The 26,497-nt window shown below is 40.2% G+C and overlaps 1 protein-coding gene across 1 annotated transcript in view; it reads left to right on the top strand.

Moving 5' to 3' along the window:
* P3H2 (prolyl 3-hydroxylase 2) overlaps positions 1–26,497 on the top strand; it is a 139,679-nt gene that overhangs the window by 81,534 nt on the left and 31,648 nt on the right. The window contains exons 2-3 of the mRNA XM_075268539.1: positions 12,087–12,230; positions 17,484–17,673. Coding sequence (XP_075124640.1) covers positions 12,087–12,230; positions 17,484–17,673 — 334 coding nt within the window. The remainder of the gene's footprint in view (positions 1–12,086; positions 12,231–17,483; positions 17,674–26,497) is intronic.

Here is a 26,497-nt window from a genome sequence, read left to right as displayed (position 1 = left end):
CAGAGAACCCCGAAACGCGTCATCTTAAATAAATCCTTTTTATGTTGATACATCAGCGTACCAGAACTTATCTTTACTGAAGGAAGCTCGCTTTTGGTATTTTTTGGGGGTATATCCCTCAATCACTGTCCTACTCTAGTCCATGGAATCTATCACGATCTATTTGTCATTGTCAGGTTTTCAATTTTTTTTTTTGTTTCCATAATGGAACAGCACAGTGGAAATCCTGCTGAAGATGTGTCTAACTGTGATAACAAATGAAAGCTGTGTCATTTTGGTGTCCTGGTATTTGTTAGAAGGGTTGAGCACACAATAGCAGGAAATAAATGACCTCTGGCTGATAAACTAGGAGCTGTTCACATCACGCTTTTGCTCTTCAACAAGCGTATATATTTGAATACTGTATAAAGAGGGGAATCCAACCTCCCAATGAACCTGAACATATATACAGTGCATATTCTCCTTCTCTGTGGCCTTCCATCTTCTACTCTGCTGACTGGTTAATCCACCTGTACCCTAACTAGTCCTATACAAATCATAGAAACCCAAATATATCAACAGCAGCAAACTGTAGAAGACTGTCCACAACCTGTCTTCTCCATACATGTCTGAACTAATCTCACAAGACCAACTTCTTTGCTCTGCTTTTAATTGTCCCTCGCACCTTTTTGTCTCCAGCTTTGCTCCTGTTCCTCTCCTATCACATCACATTGTCCTTTATCTGTCCTTATCTGAAATCTACAAAGACAACCTGAAAATCTACCTTTTCATGAAAGCCTACAACTCATAGTAACCCTGCTGCCCATAAAATACCATAAACTCTAGGTTTTACCCTTCCTGCCTCTCCTTCATTCTTCGCCTCTGCTATCTTAATCTTCTCTTTCCACAAGCCAGAGAGAGTACAAACCTCTTATGCTAGGTTCACATTCGCGTCACCTCTCTGTCATTTTGTTCCATTGAAGGACCACAATAACAGAGAGGTGGACCACTAAAATAGCACATTGTCAATAGGGTCCATCAGTTGTCTGTTATTTTAAAATTGAAATATGTAGGACTTTTTACTCCACCAATTTTCAGGTTGACATTGCAACCAAGTCTCCAACAGAGAATCTGCTGCAAATGTGAAGGTAGTATGTAGACCAGGCATGTCAAACTCAGGTTACCCCGAGGGCCACATGAGTAACAAGAGGTTGTTGCGAGGGCCGCACACAGCAGCTAATGTCACACACGTATTTTAACAGCAGTCATGAAAACAAGATATGAAGTAGTAATATGTAACAGCAACATATATATTTAACAAAAATACAGCAATTAAAACTAAACATTTATTTGCTATCATTTTTTTCAATCTTTTTTAGTGTTTTGTCCTGAGGCTTGACACCATCTTTGATCAAAGATGATAACTGGTGATCAGCCAGCCTTGTTCTCTGAGAAGATTTTGTTAGTTTCATAAAAGAAAATTATCTGTTTACATATACACCCTTCATCTGCCCCCAGTTTCATATCCCCCCATCTCTGCCCCCCAGATTGATGTCCCCCCCATCTCTGCCCCATGATTCATGTCCCCCCCATATCTACCCCCATATTCATGTCCCTCCTCCATCTCTGCCCCTAGATTCATGTCCCCCCATCTCTGCCCCCAGATTTATGCCCCCCCATCTCTGCCCCCAGATTCATGTCCTCTCCATCTCTGCCCCCAATGTCATGCCGTCCCCTCCTTCATCTGCCCCCAGATTCATGTCCTCTCCATCTCTGCCCCTAGTGTCATGCCGTCCCCTCCTTCATCTGCCCCCAATTTCACATTCCACCTCTGTGTACACACATTAAACTTACCTTCTCCTCGCTCCCCTGCCGCATTCTCTCTCTCGCGCGCGCGCTAACAGTTGTAGACGCGATGTGACGTCATCACGTCACATCACGTCTACACAGCAGCGTACAGCAGTGTGTAGCAGCGAGTAGCAGTGTGAGTTTTGCACCTCTGCGGCCCGCACAAAAGTCTCAAACTTTGTCTCTAAACTTTAGAGACAAAGTTTGAGACTTTTGTGCGGGCCGCAGATATGCCTGTAAAGGGTCGCATGTTTGACATGCCTGATGTAGACTGTTTTGTAAGTGCATGCCATGGGTGGATATCCCTACCCCATGCATTTGCTTTTTGCCTGTTTTTGATAATCCAGATTGTTTATGATATTACTACTGTAGATAGATAGATAGATAGATAGATAGATAGATAGATAGATAGATAGATAGATAGATAGATAGATAATGTGTGGTTTATTTTTCACCTATTGTCTTCTCCCCTTGCACACAGTCCTCTCTCCCTCCATACTATTCTGTCGCTCACTTGATTCACTTTTATTGTACTTTGTTATATGCTATATTGTATATATGTAAATCCTTTTCCTATAAGCCATGAAATTAATTCCTTAAAATAAATAATGAAATAATTGACTTTGGATGTAAAATTGTTATTATATAATGACTTGCTGTTAGTAAATTTCCTATTGGCTCATAAAATAAGTGTAATATTGATGTAATAATAATAGCGCAGTCTCCTTTACTGCTCATTGCTTGTGTTGCCCTATTTCCTTATTATTTGTCAACATTGTTGTTGGGCCAGCAGCACAGGGTAACCTGGAATTCCATCTCTTGTTTTGTGTTATTTTTGGCTATTTGCAGTAGATCATTTTGGCAGACTTATGTGTCAAAATGCGGAAAATACATTTCTGGGTGGAAACACAAGCCAGCTCCTTGTCCTTCTCAACTTTCCAGAATTCTGCAAGGAAGTCTTTATTATTAACTAACTTATTTTTAAGAGATTTTTTTTTCATTATGTGAACTGAATCCTGAGAACATAGACAAAATACAGTGAGTAATAGGACAAATAGCTAGACAGTTTACTCAAGACCACAACACTGAATTGTACATCATTGTGGATTCACTCAATCCTGGAACACATTTTATCATTTAGACACAACTTCCTTGTATAAAGAATTTAGCCAAAGTCCTCTTTTATATGACAGTGTCTCCAACCAGAACACTATACACAAATAATCCTCTTTAAATCATATAAGAGGGAGTCTACACCACCAAAACCACTTATATGATGTCGTAGGGGCCATTAGTGTCATATTGAATATACCTTTCTTGTGTCAAAGTCTTGCTAAGGTGAAATGTTTGATTCCTTTGATTCCTTATGCAAATGAAGTGTTTGGTGCAGTCGAGGAGGGGACACATCTGATGGAATATCAATTCCGTTTGTGGTCCCTGCAAATCACTGTCCATGGGACATGCCAGCCTTTCTGTTTTGGATGTGGCATCGGGAGGCAACCACAAAAGAAAATGGGTGCTGTGGCAGGTGTGACCACACTATCCATGCTCCATATAGCTCATATTGATTTCTCCACCAATATTTCATTTTTTTTCTCCATTCTTCTTTTTTTTATTGCTTCTTTTACCTCTAATCCTCTATTATGTATTACTAGCAAAGTGGAAAAAAAATTGCCCCATTTCTTGGGGATAGTAAAAAAAAAAATGTCATTGTGCAGCGGACAAAGTTAAACTCAGGGATGTTGAGATCTTAGCACTTACCTACAGTGAATTTATTTGGTGCACATACTGTCCTTTAAGTGGATGTGAAGGGAACTACCTTTGCAGTTGGCCAATTGTTGGAGGTCATGAAAGAGGAACACCCTTCTTTTAATATGCCATAAATGTATGATAGATGCAGATCTCACTACTGCAACTGATGACCCATGTTGAGCAATTCTATGTTTTTGGCCCCATAATATTTAATGGAGAGTTGAACTCCATTTGAAGTCTATATTAAAACTAGGGTCAGGGGATAATCGTACACATTAGGGAGAGTGTTTGCCTACATAGGCGTACGGAGACTTACAAGTCATACCTGCTCCACCAGGGATTCTGGGTAAAAAATATGCAAATCTATTCTCCAGGATGTAATTAGGAGAACAGTGCCTCTGGATGCTGCCCTCTAGAGGGCAGCCCCCTTAACATCATGCATGACTCAGTTAATAAGCCTACTGACATGATGCAGGGTTTATTGCCAAACTAGTATTTCTATTCCAAAAGGAACAGATTCATGTCAGTAGGCTTATTAACTGAGTCATGCATGATGTTAAGGAGGCTGCCCTCTAGAGGGTGGCATACAGAGGCACTGTTCTCCTAATTACATCCTGGAGAATAGATTTGCTTATATTAAAACTAGTCAAGCAACCAGTGTTTGGCTCTTTCTGGCATTCAAAATTGGGTTTCTAAATTTGATAAGACATTTAAAGACCACTTTAAGAAGTTGCCAGCTAGTAAAATAATATTCAGGATGCAGCCATGAGCTGTGGTAAAATAACAAAAACACATACTGTATACTGACTGCACTGGTCCTCTGCTGATTCGGTTGCAACACTGCCTGCCAGTCTGCGATTCCTGATCCAGACATAAAGTGTCCAACACTAATAGAGTTCTATTGGGAGGCGTTTTTTGGAGGCTGATTTTGAGGCGGATTCCTGACCAAAAAACTCTGTGTGAACTTAAAGCAACTCACTACAACCAGTGACGTGCTGCATCCGCCCCATGGCACATCACTGCTGGATGCTGGATCAGCAAGTAGAGACCAGTAGGGCACTGGGCAGGGTAGAAGCCAGAGCAGTGGGTTATTGGTGTGGGTAGTGCAAAGGATTTGTAGATATTTTCACTAGCTGGATAACCTCTTTAAATTAATCTATTTCTGTGAAATGTATAGGCTCAATCCACAAGTCACTCCTTTGCAGTATTATTCACACTATAAAGTATATTTAGAATATGCAAAATGTATGTATGTTTTGTGTATCATTGAAAGAAGTTATGTCTTGGTCATAAACCTAGTGGTTCATCTTTGTAATAGGTTGTACATTCATAGTCATCATAAATAAAAGTGGTCTTCTGTGCCATCAGTACGTATGAAAGGATGCTTGTACTATCCACCCCGCATTCATCTTTCTTGTCCATCAATAAGCCTTTCACTTCTTACCATCAGTGACTCTGCTAAGTCGATCAGGACTGGGCACAGCACATTTTTGGAGTTGTTTAGTGCTATACTTTGAAGGCGTTTTCCTCTCCCTTGGTCTCCATTGCTTGTTTTCTTTTTTAGCAGGTACTATTTGCATCTCAGCTGTCAGACTCGGCATTTATGAAACATCAGAGGGCTGAAGATTTGCTGCACACAGTGTTTACCCGGGAAAATATTTATATTTTCTCTGGAAGTGAAAGACGTGTATATAAGAGGACCACATTTTGTTGATATTGACACTGACTCAGTTGCTCTCGCCTTAGAATCCTAGCAATCTGAAGGCTTCTTTTATGTAAATGTCTAAAGTGCAAAGGCAGACCGCAAATATGGGCAAAAAAAGGTTACCAGTACACGGGGGAGTTAGAATATAGAGATGAAGTATAAATTCAGGAACAGTAAATATTAAAGCTAAAGGCTTATGAACGTCAAACCTTTAGAGATATAACAGCTAAATTTGTCACTAAATGCCTTAGAACTGTATAGTTTATGTATAGCATTTATTCATAAAGGGGCCGTCCCACGAATAAATACTAATTTAATATGGTAGTTCATGCAAAACGTAATTAAAGTGTTCATCTAAAGTGTCCATTTCAGGTGGTCACACATGCTCACACATGTACCAATTGGATTCTATTGAATGGTGGTGGTGTGATTTCTGCTATTGTGTAGGTCTATCAATACATATCAGTGGAATACGGACACATTGACTACCAGGGGGTCTGCCCACATCCCATCTACTGTCTGCTGAGCCCTGTCCAGGGAAGGATAAGTGCCAATGTTATAATGCACTGTGGATAGCAAGAACATATTTTCTATCTTGTTGCTTGCCATCTTATAGGCTTTGGGTCTTTCCTATTCTTCTGCAGCATATGAAGGGATATGGAATAAGAAACAGTCATGATTGGGCATATTACCTGGTCACAACATTATTTATATTCATTGGGCCCACAATGTCCTATACTCCAAAATAAGATGCATTGAGATGATATCTGTATGTGAAACAGAAAAGAAATATATGAAATAATGTGCTCATACACAATTCATTGTACATGACCAGCTATTTGCCTGCAGGTGTACCCAGCACTGGCACATTTTTACCATTTTTTAGCATAGTTTGATGTTGTGTTAATGGCTTGTTGATGCACAGTATGCACAGTATTCCCTTTGTATATTTTCTTTGGTCTGTGCCAACCAGGGAGGATGTATTGCTGTTGGCAGCTGAACATCTCCCTGCTTTCTTATGTAAGGCTTATAAACTAAGTGAATTGAGGTCCAGTCTGTGTTCACTGTAAAACCAGAGAGGTCAACATGAGGAAAAGTCCTCTGGTATATGAAACGATTCACTTATTCTCTGTTATTCCTTTTTTGATATTTTCTTTGATGTGTATCATGGCATTGGATGTGGACTAGAGACATATCGGGTGGTTACCACTTTATTTACCATACATGGTGGCTTCAGTGAGACATTAACATAAAACATATGCAATGCCGCTCAGGCATTTTAAAGCAATCCATTATATTAATGGAGTTTTTTAACATATTTCCTATACTGACAGTTAAAGGGATTTTTTCCACATAGGCACCCTTGTAACCTAAAAGTAGTATTACCATATGTAGAATATTATCAAGAATAATAATAGAAGTAGAAAGTCTGCAGAGGAAAACTCTACAGACTATATGTGAAAAGCACTGCGGAAAAACTGCAATGCTTTTCCACCACGGTTTATTCCACAGTGCTTTTTGGCTACGACTCGCTACGTGGGGCTTTAGACTTAAACTGTTCTTTTAATTTGTTTCATAATCCTAAACAATTACCCGATGAAGTGGCGAATGAATGATTGGAATTATAGTGTGTAACTGGACATGCTTACAAATCAGAAAGAATTTTGGAAAAATTCAGTGACATAAAGCACTTGCCATATGTGACAGACACAAGATACCATGTAACTTGATTGTAGTCATTTCCCTCCTTCTGTTCCAAATGATGTCATCTAGTCTAGATCTGTCTACCAAATGACATCACTTCTTGTCTCAATGTGACACAATGTACTGTGGTCACAGATAGAGATGAGCGAGTACTGTTCGGATCAGCCAATCCGAACAGCACGCTCGCATAGAAATGAATGGACGTAGCCGGCACGCAGGGTACTCGCTCATCTGTAGTCACAGACAGTAATTCAAAGTGAGGCCTGAGAGAGAACAAGGACAGGAAGGTTCCACTCATGAAGAATGAAGTACTTGTGGATGCTGCACTATGTTGTAAGGAACAGTAAGGGATTTGGTAGGTGAAGGTGTAACTTTTAGGTGGAATTAAAGAGGACACTGACATTAGCGGTGTTATATACCGCTAGAAATCTGACAGTGCACTTTGAGAAACGCCCCTCTGACAGCACAAGGCTATTGAGGAGTATTGTCAAAGGTGTGTTCCTCATCGCCCGGTAAGTTGTAAGGCCAGCCCTTCTGAGAGTGCGGGTATAGCGGTGCCAAAACTAACTACCAATATATCTGCAACCAGAGGACAGGAAAAGTCCTCTTTAAGTTTTACCAGTGTAAATAACAGTTCTCTAGCATTTACATTTATATACTGTGGCAGAAAAACTTCCCGAGCTTCTAATAATACTCCGATGAGTGGTGGTCTTCAGGATTTCTAAACAAGTCCTGTTAGGTTTTCCTCTAGTTCCCCATAAAAACGCAGTTATGTAAAAAAATGTTTATGCAGGGAGGTTTATTCTGTTGGCTTCAGCTTATTAGCATGATGTACTATACCTGTGAGATATGTCTACAATTGGTGCAATAACATTTTAAGTACTTAGTTGTTGGTTCTTGTATATACTGTATAATATTTTCCATATGTCATTAAATCTTGTGTGTCAGTATGTTAATATCCAGCCGTGACTTGTACTTTAGGTATGCAGCTGTACAGTTGATGTACTGTATGTAACTGGTCAGTAGTGCGCAGGTAGCACTAGAAAACAGAGAAGATCTTTTATTTTAATACGACTTGAGCTAAGATGTTGATATGTCTCTTAAGCTAGGTTCACATTTGCGTCTACCACAGAATCTGCTGAAAATCGACAGAACGTAAACTCCTGCACAGATGACTGTTTCGGTATAAAAATGGCAGAAACCCAACAAACACCTGGCGGACCCCATTATAATCTATGGGTTCCACAGGTAACCATTGTTTTAGGGGATGGGCTCCCTATGGCGCAAGTGTGAACCTAGCCTAACATTGTTTAAAAAAATGCAATAAATGTATTATTGCAGGGGCTTCTACTACTAGGATGATATCTAACACAGGGTTTTTGGTATCCCCTTTGTGGATGAATTTGAATGGATCAGTAGTCAGGTATCTGCGGTGCCGCTCCATTTAATATCCATATGACTTAATAAGACAGCTGAATACCGCATTTATCTATGACCATCCCATGAACACTAAATAAAGCAGGACACACGATCCATTCAGATGCCTCCAGAACAGGGGGATGGGGTCCTCTATTATAGTGATTGCCAAGGTCCTAGCAACCAAACACTCAGCAATTATAATTTTGTGAATACCTGTGACTAGATGATAGACGCTTTGGTAGAATACCATAATTAATGTGTAGTGAGTTCTTTTTTCCAAGGGCCCTAAACTAAAGCTGGTCATATTGTAAGTAGCTAATAGTGTGACTAGAATCCATCATCTTCTTTATCCTTTTTAAGTGAAGCCTTAGGTTATGTGTTCATGGCAGACGGAGGGAGGAGGTCGATGATTTTCATAAACAACAGCCGGCAGGTACAATGAAGTAACTGCTCCCTGCAACGCCCTTCATAATTGGTTAATTATACCAGTACACAAAATTCCATCAGGGCATCTCTAGACGTGCTGCGATGAGTAAGGCATTGACAGGCTTAGATTTCTTCATGTCTATCACATTGCAGTGAAATTGTTCTAGTGCTGCTCCAGTTCTTACTTTTTACACTATGCTGTTCTTCAGGTATATCCGTATTATACTCTCTTCTCTCACATAACTGCACAGATATTTCTTACATCTTGGCCATATTTTCATGGCTTATGGCTTTCATGTTGTCATTTGCCCCATTGTTTTCCCCACTCTGTTTTTCCATCAAATCTTTTTCAGTTTTCATTGCCTTTTTACTCTCTTTCATCTTTACCATTATTTTATATTGCTTAAACAAGACTTCGGGCTTCAAAATCATTACGTTAGTACATTTAACCAGCAGGCCTGATATTTTACTATTCCCAGGTAGTACTGTACTTCATACTCAGGTTATACACAAATGAGAGCTCATTGTCTGATCTTTTGACATACGAAAGGGGACTTAATATTGATCTGTCTTTGGTATAGCTTATCAATATTAGATCAGTAGGGGTCTGTCTCCCAGCACTCCTAGTGATCAGCTGTTTGAAAGTGCTGCAGTACTCGGACAAGCACGGTCATTTCTTCTTTATGCCTGTGATGTCATGTTCCTTGATCACTTGGCCTATTTTCCAAGTGAATGGAATTGCGCGTCAATACCAGGCACATTTGCCACAAAATAAACATCACTGTGCCTGGCATACATGGCTTGAGTGCCATGGCGTCCGGCCACCACCGTGGCACAAAACGCTGAGTAGTACAGTACCGGCAAAATAGATGGGATTGAGGCTAATCCCGTCCACACATTGCAGAAAGATATCCAAAGCAGAAATGCGGCAATTTTAAAATCGTAAGCATTTTTGTAAGTTGTAGCATGTCAATTATATCTACGGAAACACTGGCGATTTCCATATGGGTATAGTAGAGGCAGAAAAAATACAATGTGCTTCTGCCACGGTCTTTTCTGTGGCTTGCTGGGGCTTTAGCCTAATTTGGAATCCAAACCTAGGTTTTCGATCCAGGCATGATCAAATTCTGCATGGAGTTTGTGTGTTGTCTCTGTTTGACCTTTGACTTGGTGCCTTCAGATGCTTTAGTTTTGTACATACTATAAAAACCTCCTATTAAGGTCTGGAACGTCCTTTGAAATTTTCTCTAAATAGCATATGAAAAAAAGACCATTACTCACGTGAAATCTTTGAATAACCCCATTTTTCTAGTATCTTTTACATCAAAAACCAAAGCTTTCCTTAAAGACACATTATTTACAGCTGTCAGTCTGAAGACTTCAGTTCATCATCCTGAGCACCTTTGGAACAGTGAAAGCATCATTCCATTGGAGTGGAATGGCTTCCAGCAATGGCAGGTCTGGTGGTAAAACTGTTAGTTATAAATGGAGCACAAAGATTTATGGCGTCAGATATGCGCAGGCGGTGGAGAAACATCAGCTCTTATTTAGTTGCTTAGAGCTTTAATGTGTTTGAGTAACAAACAAGCCTCAACATCTGAGCTGACTCTGGGCATGGACAGGACAAGAAAAAAAGCTTTGTTTGTGATGTTTTATTAAGCTTTATGCGCTTCTCATAATCCTGTTTATATTCTAACTGTTGTCTTTCTGACAAGGGCGGCCTATATCTAAAATGGCTACAATGAGCAATTCAGCCTAATGTTACTAAACAAAGCCGTAAAGGAATCCTTCAGAATATTTCAGAATCTCATCTAATAGCCACATTCAGAGCCGGATATAATATAAGAGAGGAAAGCTCATAGCTTTGGAATCCAGAGCCCAAGGGGAAAGCCTGCTCTCTGTAAGCGACGTCACCGTGAACAGCAAAGTCATTGTGTGACGGTGATGTCACGCTAGGAAACCAGAGCTTTGTCAAACAAATCATCTAATCTTACAAGCTAAGGAAAATGGAATAATTATAGTGTACAGCAATTAATGTCCTTAGGGAGCGTTAGGTACTATACCAAGATGTCTGGGGGACATTACTTAATCTGCCATGGCATATAGCTTCATAAATTACGGTATATAAATTGTACAGGAGAAAATAGTAAATATCTAGTCTCTTGAATTCAATCCAGACTCAAGAGAGTCACTTGCAGATCTGGTCAGAATTTGTTCTCCAATGTCAGTATTACTTTTACAACATGGTTTTAATTAAAAAAAAAAAATTAAGCTTTTATTTGTATATTCAACTAGTAAAGTGTTTTTTTTTTCATGTAGATATTTCTACCCTGCCCACAGAATAGAGGATAAATGTGTGATCACTGAGGATCTGACACCCCAATGATCCCTTGTATGCTCTGTATGAACTGGGCTGTGGCTGAGGCATAATTTGAAGCTCCTGGGCCCCAATGCAAAATTTGTAACAAGGCCCCCACTTACCATATGCTGTCTGTATAGAGGAGGGCCTTTTGGCACCGTGAGACTCCAGTGCCTGGTAGCAATTGCTACCTCTGTACCCCCTACATCTACACCTCTAGTGGCATGTATGTGTGGCACTGTTTCATTCATTTCTCTGCTGGAGAAGTGCATCCAGCCAGTCCCAACGAAATGAAATGAATAATGGGCACACATGCACATGGAGCATACAGGTGAACTTGCGGCACCTTGTGATAGTGATCACTGAGGCCTCAGCTGTCAAATCCCCATGAATCAGACATTTTTAGCCTATCCTTGGATAGTAGATAAATGTTATTGATGGGAAAAAATGGTTTAATGTTGGTGCCATGTAAATTGTAGATTACACAAATGTTTGATCACCCCAAGAGGATTACACTATGTGGCTGGCACAGTTTTTATTGACTGCATCGGCCAGACAATTGCATGATAATTGATAGCAAGGGCCAAGGGGAGTTTGAATTTAGCAATGCCTTGTAACCCACCCTTCATGTGCACCAATGGATGTGAGGTCCACCATCCACTTGGATCTATTCCAATAATTGACCCCCCCTCCCCCATCTCTGTATACAGATGTAGAAATAACTGATAAGTTGCTACAGAGTGTTATAAAAAGTGTCAGACTTTGCTACATCTGTGCCTATTATTTAGTAAACAGGGCTCCTATCTATGACAGTGTGTCATATCACCATTACATATCGGTGTTGTGTGATTTGTGGCCGAGCAATACATTTACTGTGTAAATATTTTTTCCTAGTTAAATCAGCTGGATAAGGCTGCTGAAGCTGCTCATACTTTCTTCATGGCAAACCCAGAGCATATGGAAGTACAGCAAAATCTGAAGAACTACCAAGTCAAATCAGATACCCAATTGATTGACAGGGAGAGACGTGTATATATGGTGAGTACACAAACTTCATTATTTTGCTATTTGTAGGCATTCTAATTTGACTATGAACTATTTTTGTTGCTACACACTGTGTGTAGAGTATAATGAAATTGGAATGTGTGAACACTATTGGAAGGAAATAGCATCACACGTTTCCCATTACCAAGTATTCCCCGATGGATAAACTTGTGCTCATTTTTAGTGGATCTGAGTGAATTTCACATGACTTAATTTTTACATTCTTTCCTTTTTCTCATTAATATTACTATTTAGCTTATTTGAAATGTCAGAACGCTTTATTGTAGTAAAAGTAACACCTACACATGGAAATACCCAAGACCCACCTTCCACCGTCTGTTGTAGAGATTGTAGTTTCAGCTATTATATGTACCCAAACTATACTGCCTCACGTGTAAGATAAGAGCATCATAAAAATATCATCTTGAGTAGCCTAAATCATCAGTTTACTTTGCTTATTTGTTATTCAACCATAAGATTTCCATTGTATGTTTCACCAAGACATTGACAGTAGACCTTTGAATGCTGTAAGCTGTAAGGTCGGATCTTCCAGGATCAGATGTTCCAGCACATCATACACATGGTCAATCAGATTGAAATCTGGGGAATTTGGAGGCCATTAAGAAATATCATTGCTAAGAAGGGATATATTTGGTGTACGACAATGTTTAGGCACTGTATTATCTATCCCAAACAGAGCATTTTTCGAGAACATTACTCTGCCTCTTCCAGCTTAACTGTCTATTTTGGTGACATCTTTTTTACAAGTAATGAGACACATACATATAAAATATAACGTTAAAAGCATGATTTAGTCCACATGATATGGAAATAAACATGTTTCATCAAATTAGACCACATTCTACCATTTCTCCATAGTGCAGCTGAAATGCTCACATGTTTCTTGTAGGCACTTTCCCTGATTGACAGGGGTCACCATGGACTCTCTGAACAGATGCAAACCCATACACAGCAAGCTATGATGCATTGTGTGCTGTGAAATTGTTCTTCTAGAACAACCATTAAGTTTTTGGGCACATTGTGCTACAGTAGTTCTTATGTGAGAGTCTTTGCTTCCCATATGCATCAAGGCATTTTAGGAGTACAGGAACCTATTGACAGTTCACAAGATCTTTCTTGGTAGATTTTTGGCAGGTACTGACCACTCCATACCAGGACCACCCAAGATAAGAGGCTGTATTGGAGATGTTCTGACCACAATTTCTATCCTTCACAATTTGGCAAAGTTAAGGTGGGTTGCAGTCGACCGTGGCCGAACAGGTGGTCGTGAATTAAAGGCACTGGCAGTGTACAGTGGACACGCAGATGTCTCCAGTGTGCTGTGTGCACTGATCTTGGCCACAGTTGTCTGCAACCAGCTTAAACCCTTGTTCACATCTCCGTTTGGTAATCCGTTCGGGGAGTCTGCATGGAGAGCCCCCCAAACGGACTACCAAACACATTTGCAAGCAATGTGCAGTGAAAGCACAAGGACCCCATAGACTATACTGGGGTTTGTGTGCTTGCCACACGCTGCCCGCACGAATCATGTGGACAGGAAAGTAGATTGTGAACTACTTTCCTGTCCGCATGTTCTGTGCGGAGATCTGGCGGCAAGCACACGGACCCCATAGTCTATGGGGATCCGTGTGCTTTCACTGCACATTGCTTGAAAATGCATTTGGTATTCCGTTCGGGGGTCCCCATTCGGACTCCCCCAAACGGAATACTGACGCAGATGTGAGCAAGGCCTAATTCAGACCCTTAGCCTTGCAAATTCTTTTTGCTTCAAACACATCAACTGCAAGACCTGACTGTTCACTTGCTGTACCTGTTCCACTCATTGACATGAGCTATTATAGTAAGATAATTAATATTAATTATTCACCGCTCCTCTCAGTGGTTTTATCATTATGCTTGATGTAGTTTTCTGACAGGCACTCTAACATGCCATGCCTTTGGTACAGCCTAATAGGATTATGTATAAGCTGTCCCGTGGGCCTTCATTAGGCCTCTAGCTTCCATATAAAGGCATCCGATCACAACACTCTTGTTTGCAAGGATTCCAAAGCTCAAAAACCCTATAAATAACGTTGAAGCTATTGACTGCAGCATCTAAGGGGTTAAATGTCCAGTCTTGGAAGTTGGCTCATGCCAGGTGTTCAGAGCAGGTGCCCAGTTGTGAGAACACAGCGGGGAGACCCTGAATTATTTGCCAGTTGTGTGAATAAGGCTAGCAGGGAACGGAACTCTCACTCACACATATATAGCCACTCATTGTATACCAATTGTATACCAATTGTCTGGGGTATATGCACATACTCACCCATACACACATGTGATCATAAAACGAGGTACGCCACTTCCACTCTCCTTTCCAGCTCACCTGTCACGCTAAGCTACACAAGAGTGAAGCGTCCTTATATCGCACATATACACACAGAGCTGCCACCACTTACCAATTAAAGGTAAGGCTAGCTTCACATAGGCACTGGGCTCTGGATTCTGCAGCACTTTACAATTTGTAGGATACTGAAAAAAAATGTTACAGAGAAATAGTCAATTCATATAATGAGATTGTGGGCCCTGCTTGCACGAGCTTACAATCTATAATATTCCTTTCATCCATACACCAAGCCCTGGCCATTCATGCCCAGGAATCTTGAAGTCTGGGAATGACAGAGACCCCAGACTTTCTAAGACTGAGTTGACATCTGCACCCGGGTCTCCGTCTACATTGCAAAAACCGCCAAAAATCGTCAGAGCGAAAAGTCCTGCACAAAGGACTTTCTCTCCACTGCTTTCACTTTCAAAATTGAGGACCACATTATAGTCAACGGAGTCCGCCTGTAACCATGTGTAAATGCTGCTACAGCGGTCCAGCTCCCCCACAATGCTAATGTGAACTTAATTAACGTAATTACATTGACCACCAATTGAATTAGCACAGCGCACTTCCTTCTTCCTCTGTCTCCTCATCTATAGGTTGGGCATAATGATAACACTGATTCCTAACCTTTGCATCACATAAAACACATCATTACGTCACAGAGACCTAATGCTGACACTAAATTAAGGTATGAAACTGCCTTTTCTAAATCTGTCTATTGTCCTTTTGAAAGCGAATAACTAATAACACAAGAAAGATATTTCACTGACACTATTGGAGAAATCGGCCCTCGCCCCCTGTCCATTCTGCCTCATACCTCACTGTAACTACATTCCGGAGAGCTTAGCTGCTACTGATCACTTCGTTACTAAAACCTGCATGACCGACATTAAAAGGTTCATTGATCACACAGATAGCAGAATCCAATGAATGACTCTGGAGGTAACACATAAATGTTATTAATTAAAGACTAACCAGGACTGAAAGTGTTAAGTCAAGCATGAAGGCTGTGAAGTGGACAATATACTATACCTGTTAGTCATTGCTTCAGCTTTACATGACCTATTATTTTGGAGTCTATTGTAGTCATGGTAGTACATAAGTTCACATTGTTTAGATTTTTGTTTCTTGAATTGATATTGGCTTCTATATGGAGCTTTGGACTTGATGTTCATGTTTTTTGCCATTGACTGTTTAGTCTGTGCCCAGTTGTATAACCCATTCTATATTAAGCTGGAATGGTGCCTGTGGAAATGACATGTTAGCTACTATTCTAAAATCATTGCACCGTCAGCCATTGCCAGCAGTTATGTGTAACATATTACATATTTTAGCTGACTGCTTCTCACAATACAATACTTTCACCGCTCATTGCGTGAAAATACATTTTATGTGGTTCAACAGATGGAAATGAAATTTCCTATTTAAATTATTCTGGAAACTAAAGTGGAAAAAATAAACCAATTGTAAGCATTATGTCACAGGCAGCTTGGTCTATGAGTTAAATAAGCGGTCAGCAGTTTGTAGTGAGAGCGGAAGTATTGCATCCCAGTCATCATCTCTATACAACCCAAACAGCTTAGCACCTCTCCATCTGTAGTAGAGCCTATAAACACTGCCAATGTCATTTTCGTCCATGGAATTTAGACACTGTGCAGATTGAACCTGCTGTCATATGGAAGACCAAACAAATTACTTACTCTACTCTATTACATTGGAAAAACAAAGTTTTGATACATCCGTCTATAGACACAGAATCATTTTGTAAGAACACTCATTCGGAGACAGAGAATTGTCCATTAGATTGTATTTCAAGCTTCTTTACTCAATTCCGCCATTTATGATACTATTCATGCTCAACTTTCTTACTGCAAAATTGTGTCCACCAGTGGGTCACTGCTAAAACCATTTCTGCCTCAAAGAAAATTAGCATGTAATTTTATCTTTTTTGCTCAGTGTTGTGACATGGCTCCGATATGATTGATGCCTTACACAGTATGTGTGAGCAGGCTGAAGTGTTTGCCTTCCCTGTTGTAAAAGTTTTGTCATTGCTTTGTTCTGGGGATACCAGACAAGGGCTTGTGCAAACCCTATATTATGTCAATACTGGCTTTATGGGACCTTAATATTCCTGGAAATTCTGTATTGTCAATCTGTAGTATCAATAATGACTATTTAACCCCTTTCCACCCTGCGCTGTACTATTACTATTACGTCGCCCTGTGCCGTTGGCATTACTTCCAGCACTGGGCTATGTTACACAGCCGAGGCCTGGGACCAGCCACCAGAGTCAACATACGGTGACCCCAGGAAAACGGTTCATTTGCAAAAAGTGATGTTTTAATTGTAAAAGCGTAATAAAAAATATAAATATGGTATTGCCATATTTGTAATGTGCCACCAGTCAGTCACCTATTATCTGCCTAGCACAAAAATGAAGCCTCCAAGACTGTATCTTCCTATGTTTCTTCTTTTGATTCACCTGGATGAATTCACCCTATCTAGCTCAGTAGGGAGGAAGCAGAGAGCAGCGGTCTGTGTCTTAGAATACCATAAACCTCCTGTAGGCACTGTAGCTACACCGCAGACCTATATAACAGCACTTATCGTAATGTAGTTGAGCTAAAAAGCAGCCAAACGGTAAGCACAGAGCACAGAAGGTGGCAGGTAATCTTCCTCTGTGAGTACTGACTTGTATATGTGATTTTTAGGCTTCTTCTCTGGGTGAACAGCCAGTTGCTTTCAGTTACTATTTGTTTTTTTGATCTTGTGTGAAGTTCTCCATTCTTGTCTTCAAACCTATCACCGGGATACTCCTGTACTAAGATTCTCTAATAGCTGTCTCTTTTTACTGTTAGGATGAATACCAAACAGGCATAAAGTTATATGACCAAGAGCAATATGACCAAGCTATCAGACACTTTGAAGAGGCGCTGAAAGGATATTATCAAGCCGACATCGAATGCAGAGCAATGTGTGGGGGACCACAAAAATTTGAGGAATATGAATATGTGGACTACAGAGCAACACTATATGAAGGCATAGCAGGTAAATGTGAGATGTAGCACTAAACACTATCAAAGTATGGAGGTGCAGGTACTATATGACAAGTCATTAAGGGATTAAACTGTTATTCCCATCTTGGCATTTATGGCTGTATCCATAGGATATGCCATAAATGTCTGATTGCTGTAGATCCCACCTTTGGGAGAGGGGCTCCATTTGCTGTTGAAAGTGAAATAGAGGGGCCATGTGTGTGAGAGTTCCAAAATCTTTAGATTTTCTTTTTTTATATACAAACTGCTTACAAAAGGAATACAAATCCCATTCACACCTGTACAGAAACTACCCCAGCTACCTGATGGTCCCTATTTGTTATCTCACTCTCTATACTATCTTACTTTCTATAGCAATGACATTTCATGTCCTCAAGTGACCAGTGTGGTTATTCTCTAGCTTAGAGTTCATGAGGTTAGTGGTTGGCTGCAGCAGTTACCTGTTGTGTCCACAATCATTGCTGAAGCCAAGTGATCAAGGACTAGAGGGGGTTATAGGAAGTGTCGGCACAGTAGGGGTTACCAATAATTAAGTTGGAAAGCCCCTTTAAAACTCCTCTTCCTTTGCTACACAAATCACATTCTCCATCTGTTATTGTACTTTAGTATGTGAGTAGCTCTGCTCATGGAAGTGAACTCGTTGGGAGTCTGGACTACAGCCAGTATACAATTTGACTTCATGGTATTTTCCATAATCTCAACAGGTTGAGTAAATGTTTACAAGTGTATGATGTAGTATGCAATTCTTCTGTGTCCTGATGTTGGCGTATAAATCGTACACATATTTCATCTCATGATTCTAAACATAATCTATCATGTACAGGCAGGAGCAGAACATATCTGCAAATAGTAAATTCAAGATTTCAGTGCCAAATAGATGTCCAAGTATTTGCTGAATTCCTGATGTCAGCAGCCAGGTTTACCTCTGAGTATTCTAGCCAGATAAACTGAATTGAATACTTATGCACTGGAGCTCTGTGGCCTGGAATGAGCAGTGCAAGCCGAGCCTGTGTCCTTCTGGCTATTGTTGTCTAGAAATTGCATAATGGAAGGCCATCCCTCTGAGACATATGTGCTTGCTGTTTTGTCCATTACTGATGTCATCTCCTTAGTGTGTGGCCCCCATGCGTGACAGAAATGAATTTGGTCATTACTGGACATTTTGTGGGAGTAACTTTGACTTACAAGACACTTGAATCAAAAGGTCTCACGAGAATGACCGAACATCTATGCCTTCATCTCCTAATGGTAAAACCACAACTTTTAACATGAAAGTTTAAAGGGATCCTATCTTTCAAACACAATTTTTTCTAACTAACATGTGGGAATAGCCTTAAAAAAAGCTATTCTTCTCCTACCTTTCGTTGTCTACTCCGCGCCGCCGTCCGTAGGAGTCCTGGTTTTTGTCGGTATGTAAATGAGTTCTTTTGCAGCTCTGGGGCGGGCCCCAGTGCTCAAACAGCACTGGGGGCATCCCCAATGCTGCCAGAGAACTCTCCATCTTCTTCTGGAACAAGGTCTTCACCGCGTCTTCTTCCGGCGGTAGCTTCTAACTTCTAGGCCTCAGGCGTAGGACAAAGAAAAGAAAGGACAAGGCGTAGGACAAGAAAAATGGCCGCTTACACAGAGGGAAACTGCCAGTAAGTGCTCATTTCCTGTATGGAAGAAGATAAAACCTTGCCTATTGACAATTGAAAACACTAGGCCCTTCAGTTTGGTCCCTTATTTTCTAAATGTATTTTATCTAATAGGAAATACAAATAGCATTTGTCTAAATCAGAAAATCCCAACCCTTTTCATTATTATAAATCTGTATTTAAAGGGGCTCTATCATTTAGAAATAGTGATTTTAGGTACTGATATGCCTGAATAGCCTTTAAAAAGGCTATTCAGGTGCTGCTACTAGATTTTGAAAAGTCCCCTCGTTTTTTTACATATCGGTAAAACCGATATGCAAATGAACCTCTCCATGCACCTTCGGTCATACTTTTGTAACGCCCCCTTCTTTGCTTGTGCTCCTGTAATGCCCTCCTCCTCCGTAGCTGTAGTCTCGATACTGCGTTTTGAAATCTTGGGCATGCACAGTAACGCTTCCTTCTGAATGCTACTGCACGTGCCCGAGCGCCATTTTCTTGTGCGCTTTTTTCCATTGTTCACAAGAAAATGGCACTCAGGCATGTGCAGTAGTGCTCAGTTTTTTTCTTGAACATCTGCCTTCTGTTTTTTACTTTGATTTTAACATAATAATAGTAATACTTTTTACTGTATTATTGCTAATAACAATAAACTTTATTATGTCTGTTTAGATAATGTGGTTGGGCTTTACCATATTTAATGACCATGAGAAATATTGAGTTATTTTGTAGTGTAAATTGGCAATACATTTCAGTTTTTAGACTGATTTCTTATAGATAGATATTTTCTGTTGCCAGAATCCAGCATATAAACCCAGCCCCAGAGATATACAGTATTACCTGCCTTGCCATTCAAAAAGTGGTCATCCTGATCACTGATGTACTGTCAAGAAAATGTTTAATCTACAAAATATGATGGACGTTTGTATATTATAATCAGGTCACGTCATAGTTGCCGTCTTTGGATATCAGATGTGATGAACTGCCACCTTATACTATGGAAGACATGTGTTTTCCATTTCCTTTACATTCAGTGCATGCTATCTACTATGCAGATGCAATTCATCTGTTGTTAACCAGCTCAGGAGACAACATAAATTTTCTTCTGAATAAGAGGAAGTCAGTATATATTTGTTTTTCAGGAGCATTTCTGCCATTGAAAAATTTATGGACTCTTAGCTCAAGTGTTTCTATGATGGCATAAACTGCCTAACGTGACTACTCCATTGTGGAGATCATAAATCTTATTCTGAGCACCAAAATTCCTTCTGTAAGAATTTCCAATGTATGACTTCATCTACTCAGGTGATCGCCAAGCATTACAGATACCCTATGTAGTAAACCCCCAAATATGTTTGGGATTGTGTAAAACCAGTGCTATAGCAACAAAGTACTAACAAGATCCTTCTGTGATTCCCTTGGTAAAGTTTCTATTTAGATAATGTATTTCCATTGGCAGGAGCACTGATATCCCCCTTTGAAATTAATAAATTATCCAGAGGGAGCAATAACAGAGAACTTCTAAAAAAAAAAAAGCCGAAATAGAGTTGAAAATTATCTTATTACGCAAATAGGAACCAGCACTAATTTCTCTGCCTGCACAGCTTATCCTTTGTGTATTTCATGTCATTGGAGCATTAGACTTGGTGCGGAGCCCACACACTACTAATCACAACCTTTATTCCCATAAACTGAATTGTTCTTAAATGGAAGAAGCATAAAATGTAGCTGTCACAGGCCAGCTGGCTGCCATGAGCTATTTGATTCTCCCTCCAGGAGTCTGGATCCATGTATCATCATCTGCTGTATACATTCAGAGATATTTATGCTACATTTCAGCATTAAGAAGTTTGGCAGCAAAATAGGGATCAAATCCTTTGGTAGATTCTGTTAAATGAAGTTGAATCATTTAAGCATATTTTGGGGATTGCCTGCCAGAAATGAGTCTGCTTCACAGTTTTGAGCATACAAATATCAATAAAGCTACCATAAGTTAAGATAACAATTTTAGATCACTTAGTCACAGGACATTTACTTATTTAGTCTAAATTGCTGTCATAGATTTCTTGAAAGGTTTCTTAGAAATCCTAAAGATTTCTGAAAAGAATTAATGGCTTTCTGGGAAACGTTACCATGAATGTATATGATTTATACTCTTTGATCTGGTAAGCAAAAAAACATGGTAGTCATACATATATTGTTAGGGTTAATGAGAATGAATCCATCTCTTTAAGGGCATGTTTATATGCCAAATTCTTTTGTCCATGTTCTGCCCATGTATGCATTGGACTGCACACAGACTCATAGTAGCTCTAACAAGTGACTATGATTGATGGGTGTACTTGGACAGAAATTGTTACTGTTATCAGACTATGCTCTTGTGTTAAGGCAGCATATATGGGGATAGGTCCGCTCTTCTGTTAGCCAAAACAGCAAGACAAATTGTGTGCATTTGGCTAATAAGTAGAGATGAGCAAACAGTAAAATGTTCGAGATTCGATATTCGTTTCGAGTAGTCACACAATATTCGACTACTCAAATCGAATATCGAATCCTATTATACTCTATGGGGGAAAAATGCTCGTTTCGGGGGTAGGATACATTCGATCAAATAGAACTGACCAAGTCCACGAGTGAGGGTCGGGCTGGATTCTCCAAGAAGTCTTCTCCGTGCAGCGTCTCCGCAGCATCTTCCAGCTCTTAATTCACTCAGCCGGGCCCGGGCCTGGGCAGAGTCAACTGCGCATGTCCACACTACAAGAAAATGGCTGCTTACAGTAGCGCGAGCATGCGCAGTCAGCTCTGCCCAGGCCCGATGCCTGGCAGAGTGAATTCAGAGCTGGAAGACGCCGCGGGGACGCTGCAAGGAGAAGACTTCTAAAGGTAGGAGAAGAACCAGCGTTGATTGGCCGACTGTATAGCATTCGGCCAATCAACGCTGGTTCTGCATCAAAATTTTCCATTCGAATAGTGAGTAGTATTCGATCGAGTACGAGTATTTCAAATACCGTAGTATTCGATCGAATACCTACTCGATCGAATACTACTCGCTCATCTCTACTAATAAGCAGTCAAAGAATACAAAAGACACCTAGAGTACAGTGTATACATGTGGGGAGTAAACCCCTGTCTATCCCCATCTCCTCCTCTCAGCAGAGATTGATAGTTTGTTGCTGCAATATCAATCATTATGAGGAAGGAGGGAAAAATGGAAAGAGGAGGAGGAGAAATATTTCATACTTAATTTCCCTGCTGTCACCAAATGTAACACAGTTATTAAGATGCTATGGCCTCAGAATAATTCCGGAGGTCAAAGTGATGCAATTTTTGGCACAGACATAAATGTGCTGTTTATCATCCCAGTGTTGTGGCACAAATTGTTTTTTACAAGTTTTTAGTCAAAGTTGTGCAAACATTTTGCCATGTTTTATCTTTACACGATACGCACTCCACTTTTGTAAAGTAGGTGGGATAACAGGGGTGGGTAGCTTGCTGGAGTGTTGCTTCAAATTTATGAAATGTAGTAAATTCATTATATTTAGCCCAAATGACATCAATGCAGACACCATCAAAACTGACTATAAAAATCTCCCTATATACACACACAGACAGAAAAATACTTGTTGAATGGAAAAAAGTACTTCCAGGTTTCTCAACATCAAAGGAGATGAGAGACCGCATATGAGGGACAATGCAAAATGAGATCCAATAGTCCATTGCAATATGATTTACTTACTGACATGGTATTTTTCCCAATCTAAAAAGTTTTATCAAGTGACAAAGACTTTAGTATAGCAATAAAACAGTGGGTGGTTGAATAAGTCATATCCTGAGTTGTATTCTTGTATTCCTTCTCTAATCTATTCCTTGGATCTGTACCATTCTAAAGTTATCTACAGTGTTGTTGTGGCATTGAATATTGTTCTTATATTTAATCACTTTGAAGGCAAAAAAAAGCTAATGCTGTTTGTTAAATATAAATGAAACCGAACCCGTTCAACCTGTTCCTGTGCCTTTTGTGGGTAACAAATTCCACCAGCCTAAACCTGCAGATGTTCTCTATTAATTATTCTCAGGAATTTTGATCAAGATGAAGCTTGGCTTCCAGCCAAAAATTTCTGGCTTTGGCAAAGTTTGGCAAACCAGCTCGAGGTTTATTTTAAAGTGTTGTGTTTATTGTGGTGTTTAACATGCTGGTTTGGATTGCAGTTGATTTTTTTTTTTACTAGTAAACAAAATGTGTCACAAAATGTGAATTAATAATTAAATTGTATGTTGTATAATCAGACATTTTCTTGTAATCTAGTCCATTGTCGATGTGCCATGTGATGGTGCAGTAACTAGTAATTGTGAAATGTGTAAAAGTAGCATACATGACAGTTCTCAATGATTTACTCCTAAAAGTACCATGTAATATTCCAGAAAAACAAGTATATTATATGGGATTTATAATCTTCACAATATGTCATCCAGACATCTGTACCTGGAATATTTTAGCTAACATATCATAACACTGACAAGTATTAGAAACCATATGTGGAAGTAGCACTTGGGGAAAATCTCCTAATTTTAGACTTATGTGTGCATTGAATAGTTTATGATGGTGCTGGGTTAAAATCTATAGCAACACGGACTTCTGTTGCCTTATACTTTATTGATATGTACATCACATAATGTTGCATAATTCAAGAATTGATCAGATATATTTTTATAAATGACTTTCAATATCAGTGATAGACTATTGCAGCTGCTGGGGAATATCATAGTTCTTTCTGTCTGTTTTATCTGAAGTCCCATGTACCTTAATCTCATTTGCAGTATAGAAAGACCACCAGTTTCCAATCCCCAAACTCTTAGATCTATAATTGAAGAGAGTGTATTCTTTATTTATAGCCCAGAGGTTAAACAGGAGACTCCCCATTTGCAGTCCCTGTCCCTGAAGATTAAACTCCGATTTCCCTATCTGAGACACTTACACACTGGAGCCAGTTTCATTTTTTTTGAGGGGGTGCATGGAGTTAAACATACAACATGCAAATGTTACCCTTGGCTGTCATGCTACCTACTGAGTTCCTAGGTCCCCAAATAACTCCAGTCCTCATAATATAAATAGGTGTGACTGGACAGTGGGTAGTATCACAGTGGGATAAGGTCTCAATCCGTACCCATAAGGTTAAAGAAGAGCCCACTGGAAGTTTACATGCGAGTTGAATTTATTTAAGTAATGAGGATGATCACACAATATGATGTACATGTATGTAAACGTTTTCGGCTTACAACAGGCCTTCCTCAGACTCTACAAAAACAAATACAGCATATCAATACCACATGTGAGAACACATTAACACCATGTGTGAAAAGTACACACGTCTATATACAGTGATATGATGTGGACATTAATTTATATGCACAAAAATATACAAAGCACGTCACAATTCTGTTAATCGGCTTACATCGCTAAGAATGGACAAGATCTTGTAAGGTGAACAATATCAAAGAGAACTTCCTGCAGCTAACAAACATATAAATTGATGTCCACATCATATCACTGTATATAGACGTGTGTACTTTTCACACATGGTGTTTATGTCTTCTCACATGTAGTATTGATATGCTGTATTTGTTTTTGTATAGTCTGAGGAAGGCCTGTTGTAAGCCGAAAACCTCCAGTCCTTATAACAGCAGTCCCAAGGTGTTCATCCTGTTAAAGGGGCTTTATCATTGGCAAAAGTCATTTTTAACTAATCACATCCTTGCATAGCCTTTACAAAGCTTATTTCACACCTACCTTTACTATGTAAATTGCCTCAGTAGTGTTTGAATAAGTCCATTTTTATTCATATGCTCAATAGGCTGCAGCGTGCACAGGAAGTTGTCAGCCAGCTCTCCTCTCCCCTCCCTGCTGTGTACTATGTATGAGAGCAGGGAGGAGGAGTCAGCAGCAGCAGCCTGTGCTGTATATACAGAAGACAGTACACGAAGAGACTTCCGGGGTGCATGGAGAAGCTAATTAGCATGTGAATAAAAACGGACCTATTCAAAATCTACTGAGGCAATTTACATACAAAAGGTAGGTGTGTAATAGCCTTTCTAAAGGCTATGCAAGGATGTGATTAGTTAAAAATGACTTTTTCCAATTATAGAGCCCCTTTAAGGTCTCACTGTCAAAACAGTCTCACATTTCCTAACACGTTTTGTCTATAATAACACAGGACTCCTCAAGGAATCTGTAAGAGTTTATAGAAAAGGGAGACTCGCCAAGTGAAGATGAAAAATAGGCTTTACACTCAAATTATGATCTTATACCAACTTTACTGTCAAGTCCCTGGAAATCCCTCCTCCCATGTAACCAAAGAAAGGATGGAGACACTTGTCAGGACACACCTTCTCTGCATTGAGCATGGCTAAACATCATACATCACTCATAGAGCTTATGTAGCTTCAGCCGCAGTGTATGCATACCTCCCAACTTTTGAAGAACCGAAAGAGGGACAAAATGTGTGGTGCGCGTAGCGCGCCGCGACAAATTTAGCCCCACCCACTTTTGTGTTGACTCCGCCCACTCGTTAATTTTTCATGTGCCCGCACACAGTATAATCCTCCTACAGTCACCCGTAAATTATATGTCCCCCCTCTATCTCTCCCCCAGTTTCATATACACCCTTCATCTGCCCCCAGTTTCATGTCCCTCTTCCATCTCTGCCCCCAGATTCATGTCCCTCCATCTCTGCCCCCAGATTCATGTCCTCTCCATCTCTGCCCCCAGATTCATGTCCCACATCTCTGCCCCAGATTCATGTCCCTCCATCTCTGCCCCCAGATTCATGTCCCCACATCTCTGCCCCCAGATTCATGTCTCACATCTCTGCCCCCAGATTCCTGTCCCTCCATCTCTGCCCCCAGATTCATGTCCCCCATCTCTGCCCCCAGATTCATGTCCCTCCATCTCTGCCCCCAGATTCATGTCCTCTCCATCTCTGCCCCCAGATTCAAGTCCCCACATCTCTGCCCCCAGATTCATGTCCCACATCTCTGCCCCCAGATTCATGTCCCTCCATCTCTGCCCCCAGATTCATGTCCCTCCATCTCTGCCCCCAAATTCATGTCCCCTCCATCTCTGCCCCCAGATTCATGTCCCCCATCTCTGCCCCCAGATTCATGTCCCCCATCTCTGCCCTCAGA

This window comes from Leptodactylus fuscus, chromosome 3 (genome assembly GCF_031893055.1).
Source record: "Leptodactylus fuscus isolate aLepFus1 chromosome 3, aLepFus1.hap2, whole genome shotgun sequence".
NCBI classification, from domain to species: Eukaryota; Metazoa; Chordata; class Amphibia; order Anura; family Leptodactylidae; genus Leptodactylus; species Leptodactylus fuscus.
Note: the sequence above shows the minus strand (reverse complement) of the source record. Positions and strands in the feature narration are given on the sequence as shown.